Source organism: Ambystoma mexicanum, chromosome 11, assembly GCF_040938575.1.
Source record: "Ambystoma mexicanum isolate Mex_15411 chromosome 11, UKY_AmexF1_1, whole genome shotgun sequence".
In the NCBI taxonomy this organism is placed as follows: Eukaryota; Metazoa; Chordata; class Amphibia; order Caudata; family Ambystomatidae; genus Ambystoma; species Ambystoma mexicanum.
In genome coordinates, this window is record NC_090934.1 from 138,646,801 (window position 1) to 138,662,385 (window position 15,585).

General features: G+C 44.2%; 1 protein-coding gene across 1 annotated transcript in view; it reads right to left on the reverse strand.

Annotated features, from left to right (window-relative positions):
• Positions 1-15,585, reverse strand: part of SF3A3 (splicing factor 3a subunit 3) — a 373,604-nt gene that overhangs the window by 318,111 nt on the left and 39,908 nt on the right. Inside the window, exons 3-5 of the mRNA XM_069622664.1 lie at positions 11,186-11,238; positions 7,980-8,085; positions 6,630-6,702 (exon numbers count right to left, since the gene is read on the reverse strand). Of these exons, the coding sequence (XP_069478765.1) occupies positions 6,630-6,702; positions 7,980-8,085; positions 11,186-11,238 (232 nt within the window). The remainder of the gene's footprint in view (positions 1-6,629; positions 6,703-7,979; positions 8,086-11,185; positions 11,239-15,585) is intronic.

Below are 15,585 nucleotides of genomic sequence, written 5' to 3' on the forward strand. Positions count from 1 at the left end.
CTCTGATGCCGGCCCTGGTGCTCGGAGACCAGGCCGGCTTCATCCCAGGTCGTAGCACGACCTATGGTATCAGGAGACTGTTCGGCGTTATTGAGGCCCTCGACCCGTCACAACAGGCAATTGCAGTTCTCTTAGACACGGAAAAAGCGTTTGATTCGGTCGAGTGGCCCTTTATGTTCGCAACACTCAGACAGATGGGCCTAGGCAACTTCTTCCTGAAACTAGTCTCACTATTATACAACAAACCACGCTCATACATCACAGTCGGCAGTACCAGATCCCCGGGCATCGTACTGGAGCGCAGAACAAGACAGGGCTGCCCGCTTTCGGCCCTCATCTTCGCCCTGGTAACGGAGCCCTTGGCGTCGAGGCTACGGGCCGAACATCGTCACCGCGGTTTGAAACTAGGGCCCCATAAACTGATAGTTTCTCTCTATGCCGACGATGTCATGCTATTCGTCAGCGATCCCCAAGACAATCTGAATCCGGTAATAAGGGAAGTGATAAAATTCGGGGGAATGTCAGGCCTTAAAACAAATCACTCAATCAGTAGTGTTCCCTTTAACCTCTCACACGATAGAATTCAGGGATGACCATGGGTTCAAATGGGAAAGGTCCAAGGTGCGTTACCTCGGCATCTACATGTCCCGCAATCACCACGAGGTATTTCGAGATAACTATCAAACAGTGTTACATTCCATACAGGAACGTGTCCAGAGATGGAAGTCCCTTCCGCTGACGTTCTGGGGCAGAACCTCCCTGACGAAAATGGTCATCCTTCCCAAATTGCTCTACCTCTTCACGAACATCCCACTACTGGTACCCAAATCCTACCTTCAAAAAGTCAAGAGCTTGATCTTAGAACTACTCTGGGCCGGGAAACCGGCACGAGTGGCCTACAACACCCTAACACTGCCAACAGCGAAAGGAGGCCTCGCTATCCCAGACATTGAAAAATACTACTGGGCAGCTCAGGCACAATTTCTGAGTCATTGGTACTCAGCGCACTACATCCGTCCACATGTGCAAGTGGAAAGAGCTCTAGCGTCCCCAGACCTGCTAAGCGCAGTCATTATTAGTAATCTCCCCGTCCCACACAAGACACTAAACACAGTCCTATCCACATATGCTATATGGAAAAAGATGGCCAAGGAATATGGCATAGCCATACGGTATTCCCCCCTGCTTCCCGTTAAATTCATCCCCGGAATACCCCTCACTAATGAAAGTGTTTCTTATATGGGCAGACAAACTGAACCTTAAATCACTGGGCGATCTGTTCCCTGAGGGCACCTTTCTAACCTTACAAACGGCCAAAGACAGAGGAGCTAACTCCTCCCTAGATGTATTCCTCTATTTTAGACTACGTCACACCCTACAAGGGGTATTCCCCACGTTCCCTCAGCAGCCTCCCACTTGGACCCTGCTACACAGGGCGATCCAAGCTCAGGGTGAAGGTAAACTAGTATCACCATTGTACAGATCCCTTACACAAGACACTCGAAGGCCCAGCCCCCGGGGCCAAAAGAAGTGGGAAACAGCCATCATGGAGCCAATACCCACGGAGGACTGGACATACATCCTCCGACAAACCCAAAAAATCGCGATAAATACGAGATACAAATTGATCCACTTTAATTTTATTTACCAAACGTATTATACACCAGCCAAAAAAAAAGACCCACCACCCAGAAAACTCGGCCCTGTGCGAAAGATGTTCATCCGATAACGCAGATTTCTTTCATCTGGCGTGGAGCTGCCCAGGTGTGTACCGCTTCTGGTCCGCCGTCATTCAGAAAACCTCCAAAATAGTGGGAGAACAGATAACCCCGCTCCCCCTAGGCGCCCTCCTGGGTCTCACCAGACACATGCAACCGACATCACATAGATTGACAGCACTCCTCATGGTTCTGGCCCGGAGAAGAGTAGCAATGACATGGGGCAAAGGCCCGCTCCCCAAGATCGAGGACTGGGAAAAAGACATCATATATTGCCAAGACATGGACACAGAATTCATCAGAACACTTCCACTACATGCGCGCCCCCCAGATATATGGGGTCCATACGTGTCATACCTGTTAAACAGTATAGAATCATCAGACTCAGAAACCACGAATTCACAATTGGGACAGACCGGCATGAACGGTCCTCAAGAGAAGAATATTCAGGAGTGAAGGCATCGAACTAAAAGTCAACTTGGCATCTGCACAACAAACGAGAGTCACGTGGGGAGGGCGACTGGGGAGGGTGGGGTATGAGGGACATAGTTTAATGAGCACCCTGTTGGTGTATGGCTTGTTTTTTTTTCGTTCTGTTGTATAAGGAAAATACTTAAAAATAAAGTTTTAAAATAAAACAGACCAGGGAAATCAAAACCCAGTGTTACACTTCATGAAGGACTCTGAATGACTCAAAGTTATTCTAGGTACGTAAATCCTAAGGCAGGCTTATTCTGGACAGGTTAACTGCAAGTCTTGGGGAAGCAAGACCCAGTTGGGAAACTTAGACATTAATTTTCTAAAAGAAATAGCTAAGTGAAGCGGTTAGGAGAATTCGCAGAAATGTGCTTATTCCCTTCACCTTAGAGACCCCCAGCAACTTTGCCTTTCCCCCTCCCCCCCCATTCATGTATTTTGATGTGCGTTTTACTCTTGTGTTCTTTGGTTATGGAGTTTTAGACAACTCCATAGGCATCATCTTTTTATTGTTGTGTCACACAGCGCCTTTAGTGCAGTGGCACAGGGATGTCCTTGGGACTTCCCAAGGTTCAAATACCTGCATGTTGCCTACCTAGCCCCATCACCCACTTTGTAAATATGTATACTTGTAAATCTGCAAACCTTTGTCTGTATCGTGACTGCTGTATCTATCCTTGATCTGAACTACTGTAATTACTGTAATGCACTGTAACATGTAACTAAGTCATGAATTGCCTTGTTGCTCCTGCGCCCTCATACCCTCTGGTTTGGTGCGCATTACAAATGAATAAACTAAACTTCTCTGTGATGAACTACTGTTCCCCAGAGAATGTAAAGTTAAATTGATTTTACTAGTCTTTTTAAATTTATAGACCCAGCCCACACCATCTTCCTATAGAGTGCTGGAGGGGTTACTTAGTATCCCCTATGTCTAAACACTCTTGTAGCGGTCAACGGCTACCCTTTCCTATTGAAATGGCTGGTGGCAGTGGTTTTATAACGAACTACCATGATTTTTCCCAACCGTGAACACCGGTAGCTAAAAATCGGGACGCCATGTTTTTCAATATGGCACCCAAGGCCCCTCTGTAAAAACGGACTCTCGTCATCTTTTTTCACCATTTTTGTAGAAAGGTCCTTCTGGTGTTTAACTCTGCGCGCCAAACCAGGTTTGGGCCCTTTGTTCTTGAGCCTTTGGCAGGCTTCAGGACTGAAGTCCGCCCATGGCGTCTGAGTGTCTGGGGTGGTCAGGAAGTGAGGGAGGTGCCCGAAACTGCCTGTGCTTTGTCTCCTAGGAGACCCAAATGTACTCTGGCGTGATTGGCTGGCTGACTTTCCGGCAAGTACAGCCACCTTGCTGGGTGAGTGGCAGCTAGGCTGGAATGAATGGGAGAAAACTGTTTAAAAGTAGTCTCCAAGACGAGAAGTTAGAGTCGACCACTGGAACGAAAGACCCAAACATGAGCTGGAAGAGGACGGCTGCTGCAACCACTGGACCGTTGGTTTGCCCGGCGAAGCCCTGCTGCAACCCCAAATTGCCAGATCGCCAATCGACAGAGAAGCTCCTTCAAGGGCAGCTTCATCCTTTGAGTTGGTGGGACCAATCAACTCAGCAAATGCCTGGATACCATTCTCGGAGCTGGTTAAGTTTAACCAGGGAGAAGGACACCAGTTTGTGTTCGGAAGCCACAGCTACTTGAGCTGAAGTGACGCCATTTTGTTTGCTCCGACGACTATCCTGTGCAGTGCAGGAGTCCCCCGACATCCTCCCTCTTGTCCCCACGACTGAGGCCCAGGAACAGTGAGATCTGCACAGGAACAGAAGTCATCAGCTGCATTTTTTGTTCTTTACTGAGGTACTGTACAACAAGTCTAAGAACTTACCTCTTACTGTAAAAGTGCTTGAAACTTCTACAACTCACAAGTCTAATCAGCTTGTGGCCCTACATTTAATTCTTCATCAAAGACTCATAAGAACCTGTGCCAAGACTTTTCCATTTACTTACCTGAAGTGCTTCATCCTATCCAAGACGTTTGCCCATTGACTTTGGCTTAGCCTATTGAACTGAATGACTCTTCTAGGAAAATCTTAGCTGCTTAGGAATATTTGTGTTCTCTTGGTGTTCTAATAACCTTTGCCTTTTACCAACTTCTAAAAGTATTCTAAATGCCAACCGTAAGATATTAATGTCCCCAGCATCCTTGTTACTGAAGCCACCTGTGGGTGTAGGTGGTGTCTGTGGATCAATTCAAAAAGGTCCTTAATGATTTAGATACTGGAGTGTACACTATTGAAGTGCATTTGTGTGTTATTATTCTATTGTTCCCTTGTAAAGAAGGCGTTATAACTGACTGATAAATTAATAATTGTTTATGCAAGAAACCTTGAGTAAACAGCTCCCATTTCCCCAAAACCGGCTAAATCAATCTTAGCAATTCAAATAGAACCTTTTAAAGTAGACAAACTGACAATTCAAAGAGACGCAGTAAACGTGTAGTCACTGGAACATTGACTCACGCCATTAGGCCTTTCTTATAGCCGTGAGGGATTTATCCCAGTGACTACACGTTTATCTACGTCTCTTTGGATTGTCAGTTTGTCTACTTTAAAAGGTTCTATTTGAATTGCTAAGTTTGATTTAGCCGGTTTCGGGTTACAAGAACATAGTTTTCATACAAGCTGTTTTGGATCCACAGGATCTCAGATCAAGTGGATTATGGCAAATTATAATATCTGATTTTCACAGATATTTGCTAACTATTTTTGAATCATTCAGTGGAAGATATAGACTTTATATTGGAACTTGGGACGAACTTTGTCCTTTAGATTCAAGAAGTTCTCATCTAAGAAATTGGCTTTGAGAACGACCAAGCTGGTCAAAACACGCGTCGGCTGTCTTTAGACAAGAAATAAACAAAACATACTCATATGAAGCTAAGAAGGCTTTTCATCGCCATTGCTCTTTTCTTTGGAACATAAAAAACAACCAACTATCTCGTTTTTTGGATACACAATACATCAGATTCTAAACACCTATAATATCAGATGGACAAAGTGCGAGTTGTATCTCAAAACTCACATTTGACCAGATTCACATAATACGAACCCCAGTGGGTGGGTTCTTTGTTTTGGGGTTCCTCGCTGGCGGAATACTATTTGTACCCCTTTTCTAATCACTGGATGGACACTAGCGCACAGTAACTTGTATCAAACCCACTAGTTGTTAATCTCCTATACCAAAGGTTGTTTTGTCTAGACCTGTGGCCAGAGTTGTTTGTAGTGTTCCCAGAGGGTACTGCATACAAACTTTTCCTAACATGACCCATAAAACTTTTTTTTTTTTAAATGTTAAAAAAGGAGTAAAAGATTCTGTGAGTGTGGGAAAAGGTTCCCACTGACAGAGGTATAAGGAATAAAAATTCACCAGTAAAAGCAAAATGTTCTGGGGTGACACAGGTCAGGAAGATGCATCATTACCATCAAAATCCTACCCAACAAGGCAGGCCAGAAGACAAACCTGCATAGTTTCTGTCGCCTCCTAGTTTCCGGTCTTCACAGACACTCTGGAGCCTTGGTGGAATTCAGAAAGGATTCCCGCCGAAGACAAAACTCAAACCAGGACCTCCCCACCCAGCACAGCAGAAGGACCAAGAAAGGACAAGCACACAAGAAATGGCGAAAAAGAAAAAAAGTATACAGCCACCATTTTGGGTCAACGCTGACCCTTCTGTGCATTCCCGGGGCTGTGAAGACAGCCTGTGGGTAGAAACTGTACAAAAGGCGTTTGAAAACGTCCACTACCACCAGCCATACAGGTATACCCATCACTGCAACAGAACTGTTACAGGAGCAGTGAGAAAGGGGCTACATAGTAACCCTTCAGCACTCCATATAAGGGGATGTGTGCTGATCTCACAAGATGAAATATAGAAAGAATAAACAAGTATCCCTCTACCCTTGGCAATATGTGTTCACACAAAGAAAATAAAGGGAAGAACAAAAAAAAAAAGAAAAAAAAAAGGGAAGCCCAATGGGCTCACAGGAACGCTGCACAAAAGGTGCTGTGCGTTGCAAACGTAAATTACAAAATTACACATGCCATAGACACTGGAGGCAAACCTGACTCCAAGGAAAAATAATCAAAGGAGATATAAAAAGTTCCCATCGACAGAGTAAACGAATGAATGAGGGCAAAGATTCCCACTTACTCAGGAGACAGATAACCAGAAGTCTAGCAAAAAGTGCTGGAGGACTTAGAAAAGGAAAAATCTACCTACCACGCCCCTGCCCACATTCTAATATCAATGTGATATTTGAGTCGAAGTAATGAATGCATCAGAGGTTTCGTTCTGCACAAAGAACCACAATGTAGGCACAATCCACACAGACCACAAATGATGAGCAGTTCTTATAAAATGTAAAGGTCGTACTTAGAGCCTCCTCACTGGGGTTGTCCCGCGACTTCAATAGCTCTTCAAACTCCACAGACATCGGGACACAGATCTTCATTTAAAAAAAAAAAAGAACGAACAAGAAAAAGTGAAATTTTGATTTGAACTACACATCGTAAACCATATCTTCTGTGCCACATGTGTGCGCCTTATGGAACATATGTTCCATGGACCACTGATGGAGCAGATCTCAAGGTACAAAACAGAATGAAAATGTGCGAAACCGAAGGAAAAAAAAAAGTTGCCATAAAGCACATTGCCAAATACGGTGTACTTTGAACATTATTTTAGTGACATATTCAACTTTCAAAGGCAGACATTCATAGACCAAATCTGTTGGCATTAACCTTTAACAAACGGACGTCAATCTTGCCTTTGCATTCAAGATCGATGTTAATTCATGTACAAACTGCCCGATTCACTCATAAGCACTCTAAGAATCGCTAGTGTACAAGGGAAGAAATCAGTGGTGTTCAAAATATAAACCAAGAGGAGGAAGGAACGCTTACAGCTACAAGTCAGTGGTGTAAGTGCATGGATGTGGGTGTGTGTGGTTCACAGACTGCCTTCTAAACTACCAGAGAAAGGAAAAAAAAAAATAATAATCATACACGGAAAACTATGGTACATCAAATGACATTAAAAAACCAGAACAAAAGAAAAGCAGAACATTAAAGGAAGTTCACCATGAAACAAATGGATTTAATCAACGCAATGCAGACGTGGATGACTTAAGCAGCAAGATCTCAGGGACAAACGTCAATGCGGTGAGGAGGGCGGGGCGGGCAGAGCAAGAGATTATGAGAAATCCATGTTGTGCTTAATGGTTGATGGAATAATTGATAGCTGATTTGTTAAAGGTTATTCAGTATCACGTGTCAGTGAATGTTGATGGCATTTATGTGAATAAGTTGTGGCAGGCAGTTTGGGGATGGGTGAGGGAATGCACAGTTAGGTGGTTTATACGAAAATAAATGGTGAGAAAATATGTTTACATTTCACAGTGAGACTATCTGTGGTAAAACCACGTAGGGTGGGTGGAGAAAATGGGGCACAATTATATACGTACATTAAAATCAACTTAACTTTAGCGTAGACATTTCATGTATACATTCAAGATATTTTTACATGCAGATCATAAGTGAACCAGTGTCTTATTCAACAGGGAGCAAAAAGCAAGCTTCACCACCATTATGTGCCCAGTGTTTGTATTTAAACCAGTAAATTTTCGTGTCCACAAATAAATTGGTAAATTGAACTACTATTCTCAATAGTATACCAGAGTTTGCCACGAAAAATAAAATTACTCATTAAGACACGTGAACTTGCCTCATTAGGGTGTTTCCGGTGGAAATCTTTGATCAGTTTAAGTCTGTTGTAGAATTCAGAAAATTCATTTGGACTAGAAATGGCACTCAGTTCCTCTTTTCTTAAACTGCAGTTTGAGAGAGAAAAAAGTAGTTAAGTTGGTAAAGGGCTATTATTCCAAATGGTCATGTGAAATATAGATAAAAATAAACTACATACATTTTCATGATAAACACCAAATCTCTGCACGTGGTACGCGTTTAAAACCCTGGTTATGGCAAAACAGTGCCCCAATCTTACAGGCATAACTAAATGAAAGGCGCATGCAGTCGTTTCAACCATTACACACGGTTGGAGCATAGCTTTCTTACACTACAGCCCTAAAAATAGGGGCCCTTCGATTGCTGCATCAAATCCATTAATTTACTACAGCGTTCTGCCAATAAAGTTTTGTTTCGAGTCCTAAAGTCTACAAAATGACAGATTGTGGTTTATTATGTCGTCTGTGAGTGAATAGGAGGTGGGGCGTGGGAGGCAACATTAAATTCAAGCGAATCTTGAATCAAAAGCTTTTTCAGAAACGGCATTAGGCATAACAAAAATATTGCACGCTTAAATGCAGCATGTAGATCAGAGGTGTAGGCATCGGAAATCAGCAGAAAGAGGCTTTTAAGATACATTGGGTTTAACTATATGGTTGGGGGGGGGATGAGGGACACGCTTGCATAAGTTATTTGCTAATGGCTACTACTTTTACACAGCATGCAATTTAATTTGAACTGCTTAATTCCTCCTCCTCCTCCACCTCGCCCCCCCCCCACCCCCTCTCCCACCCTGTTCACACCAGACAATGTTTCTAGACGAGTCTGGACGAGCCTGATGTATGAAAGTCATCAAAAGCAGGTTCTCCCCTGCTCATCCATTACCATTAAGGGCCACGTCGACACCCTTACTCCAGCCTTTGCTGATTTCTGCAATCACTCCTTTGCGACTGGAACTTTCATCCCCCCCATTAAGCACTCCCTTGTGCACCCCCTTCTAAAGAAGCAAACTCTTGGAAAAACTGCCCAATTCCCAGCTTAATCTACATACTAAATCCGTTGGTTGCCTACATTCACACCAGTCTGGCTTCAGATCTGCCAGAAAAGCACATAAACTGCTCTCCTGAACACCTGTGAAGACATGCTCTCCAATCTTTACTCCAATCTCCCTTCTGTCCCCATTTTCCTCGATCCATCGTCTACTTTTGACACAGTCAACCATGCCATCCTGCTCAATCTCATCCACGACAACCTTGGGATTACTGATCACGCCCTGGCCTGGCGGACATCCTTTCTCACAGATTACCCTCTCAGGTCCTTCTGGGGTCTTTCCTCTTTTCTATCCTCGCCCTCTACTTGTGGTGTTGCAGTGGTCTAACCTCTCTCTAGCTCTTCAACCACTACCTGGCACCTCTTTCCCATCACATCACTACTTTCTGCTCCAATTTTTAAAGTTATGCGGAGCCTTTCAAGCTCCCGTCAGCCACTCTTGCTTCTCTCAAACCAGACTGCCTGGCCCCAATTCGGCAATGGTGTGGCTAATGATCCCTGCCTTACTGCCAGTAAGACAGAGATCCTCCTCATTGTGACATGCGCTCCCCTTTTTTTTTTCTCTAGCCACCCATTTGGGCCATCTTCCAGCTCCTTCCTGGGAGGCTAAGACCCTTGGTGTCATCTTCGACTCTGTCTCCTTCTCTCCTCACATCTGACGTCTCTAGGAAGTCAAAAATATCAGCTGCACGTCCTCACAGGTATTCTTCCTTTTCTCACTTTTCCCCAGAACCCTAGTCCTCTCTAGGCTGGATTACTACAATCGCCTCTTTCAAAATCTTCCTGCCTCTACTCTTCAACCTTTACAACATATCCAGAACAGGACTGCAAGAATTGGCCTTGGCCTCAAGCCCAGGGATGGCATCTCTCCAGCTCTGAAATCTCTTCACTGGCTACCCATAGCTGCAAGGATCAAGGTCAAGACCCTCTGCATCGTCTGTAAGGCTTTCTGGGTCTGGGACTGCTCTACCTCCAACTTTTGCTTCCAAAATATGTTCCTTCTCGAGCTCTCCACTCACCCACCTCCAACTCAGAGGGTCAGATGTTTCTCCAAGCAGAGAGTTGGGGGCAGATCCATCTCCTCGGCTGGAGCCTCTCTCTGGAACAGTCTCTGTGCCTCTCTCAAACTTGAGCAGAACCACCTCTGGTTCCAGAAGCAACTCAAGGCCTTCCTTTTTGCTTCTGCTTTCTCTCTTCCTCTCCCCTGCTGAGACACCTGACTGCTCCATGCACTGGTCACCCTCTGGCCTTGGGCCCAGTCTCCTGCATGTCCAGTTGCCCTTGCACTGCCTCCGGGCTCCCCAGCACTTAAGGGTCTGTATCTGCAACTCTACAGTCACTTCTCTTTGCACTTATGAGCCACCAGCTGGCTCCACTTGTGAGTTAACTGCACTTCCCCCGTCCCCTCCCCGCTGGCACTTCTCCCCGATCCCTCTTGTCCGCACTTGCGCGATCTGAATGACAAGGCCTAGTAAGATCGTTTTTTTGTCCTCCCTTCGGTTTCCCCTCCTTGTCTTGTTACGCCTAGAACCACTTGTGTACAGGTGCATTATAAAAGCCATATCATATCACGTGCACCAGTCTGTGATTCCACATACACACCTGCTTTTTTGCCATCACCTGCCCCTGATCAGCCTATTTTGCCCTTAAATTGCGATGGCCTCGTGCATCACACAACAGCCCTTAAAATGAAACCCACAACCATTAAATACATACATGCATGCATGTAAACATCATAGTGCTTGGGAATTAGAGTAAGCAAATAAAAACCGGTAGTTAAAATGAGTGGGTCCTAGTTACAATGATTTGCACTGGGGCAAAAGGAGTAGAAACGCAAGAGACTATCAAATGTGCACCTGCTACCTTGCACCAGGTTCACAAAGCCTAAAACCAGAGCAAGTATGGAGATGCCTGGAGCAATTTGAAGACCTGCCCAAACATTACGCTTCGTGAAACCGGCACGTGGTTGCTGGTGGAAAGCCGAGATGTTCACAGGCATTTTCTGATGCTTCAGAGCAAAAATTTGAGAATCACGCCCAAAGTTTCAAAAGCATGTGCTGACAATTGAAATCGTGACAACATAAGTACATGATAACATTTTTTTTAAAAAGCAGCACATAAGTGCCTTAAACATACCAGTCCTTATCGTCGTACAAGTCTCTCAAATTTGCACTGACATCCATAAAACGCTGGGGTGAAGGAGAGAAATCCAAAAGTAGAATATATATTAAAGTAGAACAAACATATTTAAAAAAGTAACAGTTGTGCCTTCTTCAAATAATTAAGTGTGCAATACTGGGAGTACAATTTAAGGGGGTTTAAAAATGGTGGTCTACATATCCCTATACAAGTTGGTGTACTTTTTGTAAAATGGCCATGCATTTCAAAATCAATCTGATAGATCAGAATGTGGAAAAGTAATCATGCACACACAGAACAATTTAGACTACATGTCGGTCATCTTCCTAGTCAGTCCTTAAACTGTGCCCCTATAGAGAGACACTCTTCAATCCCCAAGCTAAAAACCAAACCCAAAAATGGACATTAAATACCCTCTAGGTAGCCACCAGTATATGCTTCACCACCAGTTTCTAGAGATCAGCAAACCACAATGGTGTCCGTCCAGGCAGAAGCCACCAGCCATTCTGGTGGCAGCGTAACTACTTTCATGACCTTTAGTCATTTCTACTCGCAGGAGGTGAATTCAGCATCAGTAATTCACAGAAGCGTGCTAGAGAGAATGTTCCGTTTCTGTGCCAATCCCTTTAACCTGAGCACTTTTGATGGACTCTGGACTTACTTTTTTTTATTTTAATCTAAGTGAGTGGAACGTTTTACTGCCTACTCATTCTTTTTCTCAAACTGTGATTGTTATTTTTACTGTTTTATGGAGTCTGGTAAACTCCATATGTTTAATACAGGCATCTGCCTTTTTTCTCCAACACACCCAGCACACTATGCGTAGCTTCATTGAAAGGTCCTTTGGACTTCTCTTACTGTTTAAATACTGTTTCTTGTGAGAAGTACAGTTCCCAAGAATAGTAAGATAAAAAATATCTTACTTACCTGTGGGTCCAGCACACACCAATTTATGTAGGTTGCTGGGGGGGTTACATAGTAACTCCGTATCCCACTTCTCATGTAACTTTGTTACACTAACTAACTTAAATGGTTTGTGGCAGTGATTACTTTCTACTACCTTTTGTGCAGGTTATTAGCAGGCTGATTTCTCAGCTGCAGTACTGTGCCCATGGGTGACATTTTCTCAAAATGGACCCATTCTTCTTTTTTCACCATTTTGCATTTGTCCGTTTTTTCAGCGCTTCTACTCCATCCTTTAGAATAGATTTTAGTCTTTTGTGAATTTTGCCTTTGGCGGGCTTCAGCCTGTCTGGAAAGGCAGGAAGTGAGGAAGGAGGGCGAAATTCACTGTCCTTTCTAGGTATGCCTAACTGAAACCAGTTCAAACTGGGAGGCTGGCTGCCTTATGGACAGTTTTTACGGGTGCGAAGAAACTGCACAGATGTTGCAGAATTCAAAACTAATGCCTTTGCCCTAGAAACAAAGTTGAAAGCCAGGGGATACCCCAGAAAATTGCTCAGAGACACAATGAAGAGAGCCAGATTTACGCCTCGTGAAGCTTTACTTGTACCCAAAATTCACAGCGCCCAGGACGATAACATTATGGCCTGTGTCACCACATTTGGTCCCAACACTACCAAACTCAAAAGCCTTATAAAAAACTTTTGGCCTCTGATTCAACTTAGTTTGCCGGAAGAACCGATACCCAGAATGGCTTTAAAGAGATCGAAAAACCTCAAAGATATGCTCACCCATGCAAGGATGAGTAAAAACAGCTCCAGATCCTCCTTGTGGAACCTGAGGGAAATCAATGGCCACCATCCGTGTTGGAACTGCTCTGCTTGTAAACAGACCAAAAAGATAACTTCTTTCAACATAGGCACCAAGGAATGGAAATTAAGACATTTTTCTAATTGTAAATCCAGCAATGTGATTTACATAATTGAATGTCCCTGTGGACTGAGATATGTGGGTCAGACATCGAGACCAGTACATAAAAGAATTGGAGAACATCGATCCCGCATTCGGTGCAAAACTATTACGGCACCACTGGTACCACATTTTCTTGAATACCATCACAATCCGGACAGTTTTGTATGGTGGGTGGCAGACAAAATACATAACACCAGCAACCTCAGCAACTCTTTGAACTTTAAAGAATCCTGGTGGATGTATAAACTTCAGGCCATCACAAACGGCCTTAATGAAGTACAACCACAGAGCCACTTTCAATGATCTCCCTGTTTCGATTATTCACCCACCTCGCTGTTTTGACATCTAGTTTCCCACTCACCAAGGGGATATGTCGATCACGTTTTGTAATTGGGCAGGCAGCCGTGTGTCCCCTTTGATTACCGGGTCATATACCCATTAGTCCTCCCCATCTAGTTCACTGACATTAGGCACAGTAACTAATGTTGTACCCAGCCTCCGAGTTCCGTGACAGCTCCCATTTAGCATAACTAAGCTGTTGCCCAGCAACTAGGACGCTGGCCTCTCGGAGCGCATGCGCCGGCTTGGCACTGCTTCTCCGAGCATACACACCTTCCAGGGGAAGCCGTTCGGCTTGTACGGGTTCCCCCGTCAGTTTTCCTCCCGACCCTCGGGGACTTCGTAATTCAATGACGTCGGACCCAGGTTGCGCTGCTGAGCATGCGTGTAAAAGCAGTACCTGCATTTAGACGCATGCTCAGTGCAGCGCAATGAAGCACAGCTCCAGTCTGTGACTACAGAGGTCAGACGGAGCGCCGGATTCTCCTACACATCCGAACAAAAGGTAAATGGATACACGGTGAGCCAGACATGGTGGTCCAGTTTTATCTGGCTCCTTAGGCTTCATCCTGCCATAAACCAGGCATTGTTTGACATTTTTTCGACTTCTCTGTCTTTCTGTCCCACTGTCTAGGCAGACGTTTGCAGATCCTTTTGGATCCAACATTCGGGACCTCCGCAGCACGCCATTTTACAGCTATTAGGCGTATAGCAGTAACAAACCACCATATTGGGGTGGGTTTGCAGCAATACCTAAAGGTATTTCAAACTTTCTTACTCCATGTTTATATCATTGGTCCAATGGAGTAGGATAGTTGGGTTTAACAACTTTTTTATTATTACTACTGTCTTAGGCTGTACCATAGCAACCAAACGCTGAGTTTCTCCTCCGTCTAGTGTATTGAGGCACATGCCCATGTCACTTATAGAGGAGGATTTTATTGTATTGTATTGTATTTTTATTTTTACTTCCACTTATCTCTGATATTTATCCAGCACCCAGGCCGGTGTAGGGCCAATCCCTGTTCACCTTCACAAATGTAACTAGACACTTTCTCTTTAGTTTTCATTAAAGGGTCTTGTATCCTTGTGACAGTAACATATGTATGTACATGCCCTTTAACTATGGTGCACCTTACAAATGCACTTTAGTAACTCGAGCTCCCCTTAAAATCTCTTACAGGGAACTCCACTCCGTGGCTCCATGAAGAAGGCTGGGATCCATCAAAGCCGAAACGTCCTGGGACCCCCCCACCACATTGGTGGGCAGGGATCCCCCTTGAATCTTAGTTAAGATCTATTTCAGAGACGTCGATCAAATACCATTTTTTTGGTCACCCTTTATCCTGGCTATGTTACAATCAGAATAATATAAAAACAGAATGTATTAGTGGCAACATGATGCCTTCATACTACTGTCGTATTTTGGACTAATGTCAATATACAGCACATGCTTGTTTGAACTGACTTTATTTTCTGTTTCATGCTTTGCATCTTTATTGTTTTACACTTTACTGTCTATTTGGGGTGAAATATGTGCAAACCCCCCCCCTGTTTTGTATGAGATTCACAAGTTTTTCATAAAATGTTTAAAGAAATAAGGACAAGCCACTTAATAAAAGCTTGTCTTGCATAAACTAATGATCTTGTACATGTGGATGATTACTGTTTTTCATGTACTGCTATCTTTGGCAACTAGATAAATTGTGACACCCAAAGATAGGATACTGTCTTTAAACTTCTACTGCAAAAAATACATTGTAGTTAGCTTAGACTTCCCCTGTCAGGACAAAACCCCTCTTGTTGTACGCATTTGTTTCCAGCCCTCAGTCCTGAATCTGGTTTGGGCTTTCCCTCCAGTATACACTGCAGGAGATTGACAGCTCCATGACTGAACATGAATGGCATCCTGCATAAAAGGTGAGTATTTTGGGACTACAGACAGTCGTCCACTGGAACAAGGAATCTGAAGCAGAAGACGAGCAGAGACCCCAGCAGCACCTTCCAGGACCGCGAAAGAAGTATTGCAGCTGTGCCAACCCTGTTTTCACATCAACGGGAAAGACCCATCAAGGGAGACTTCCTCCCTTGGGCTGGTGGGACAAACAGCCTCAGGGGCCTTCTTAGTTTTAGGCCATTCACCCCGAGTTGATGCGACTTTCCTGAGCTGCAGCATTCCAATA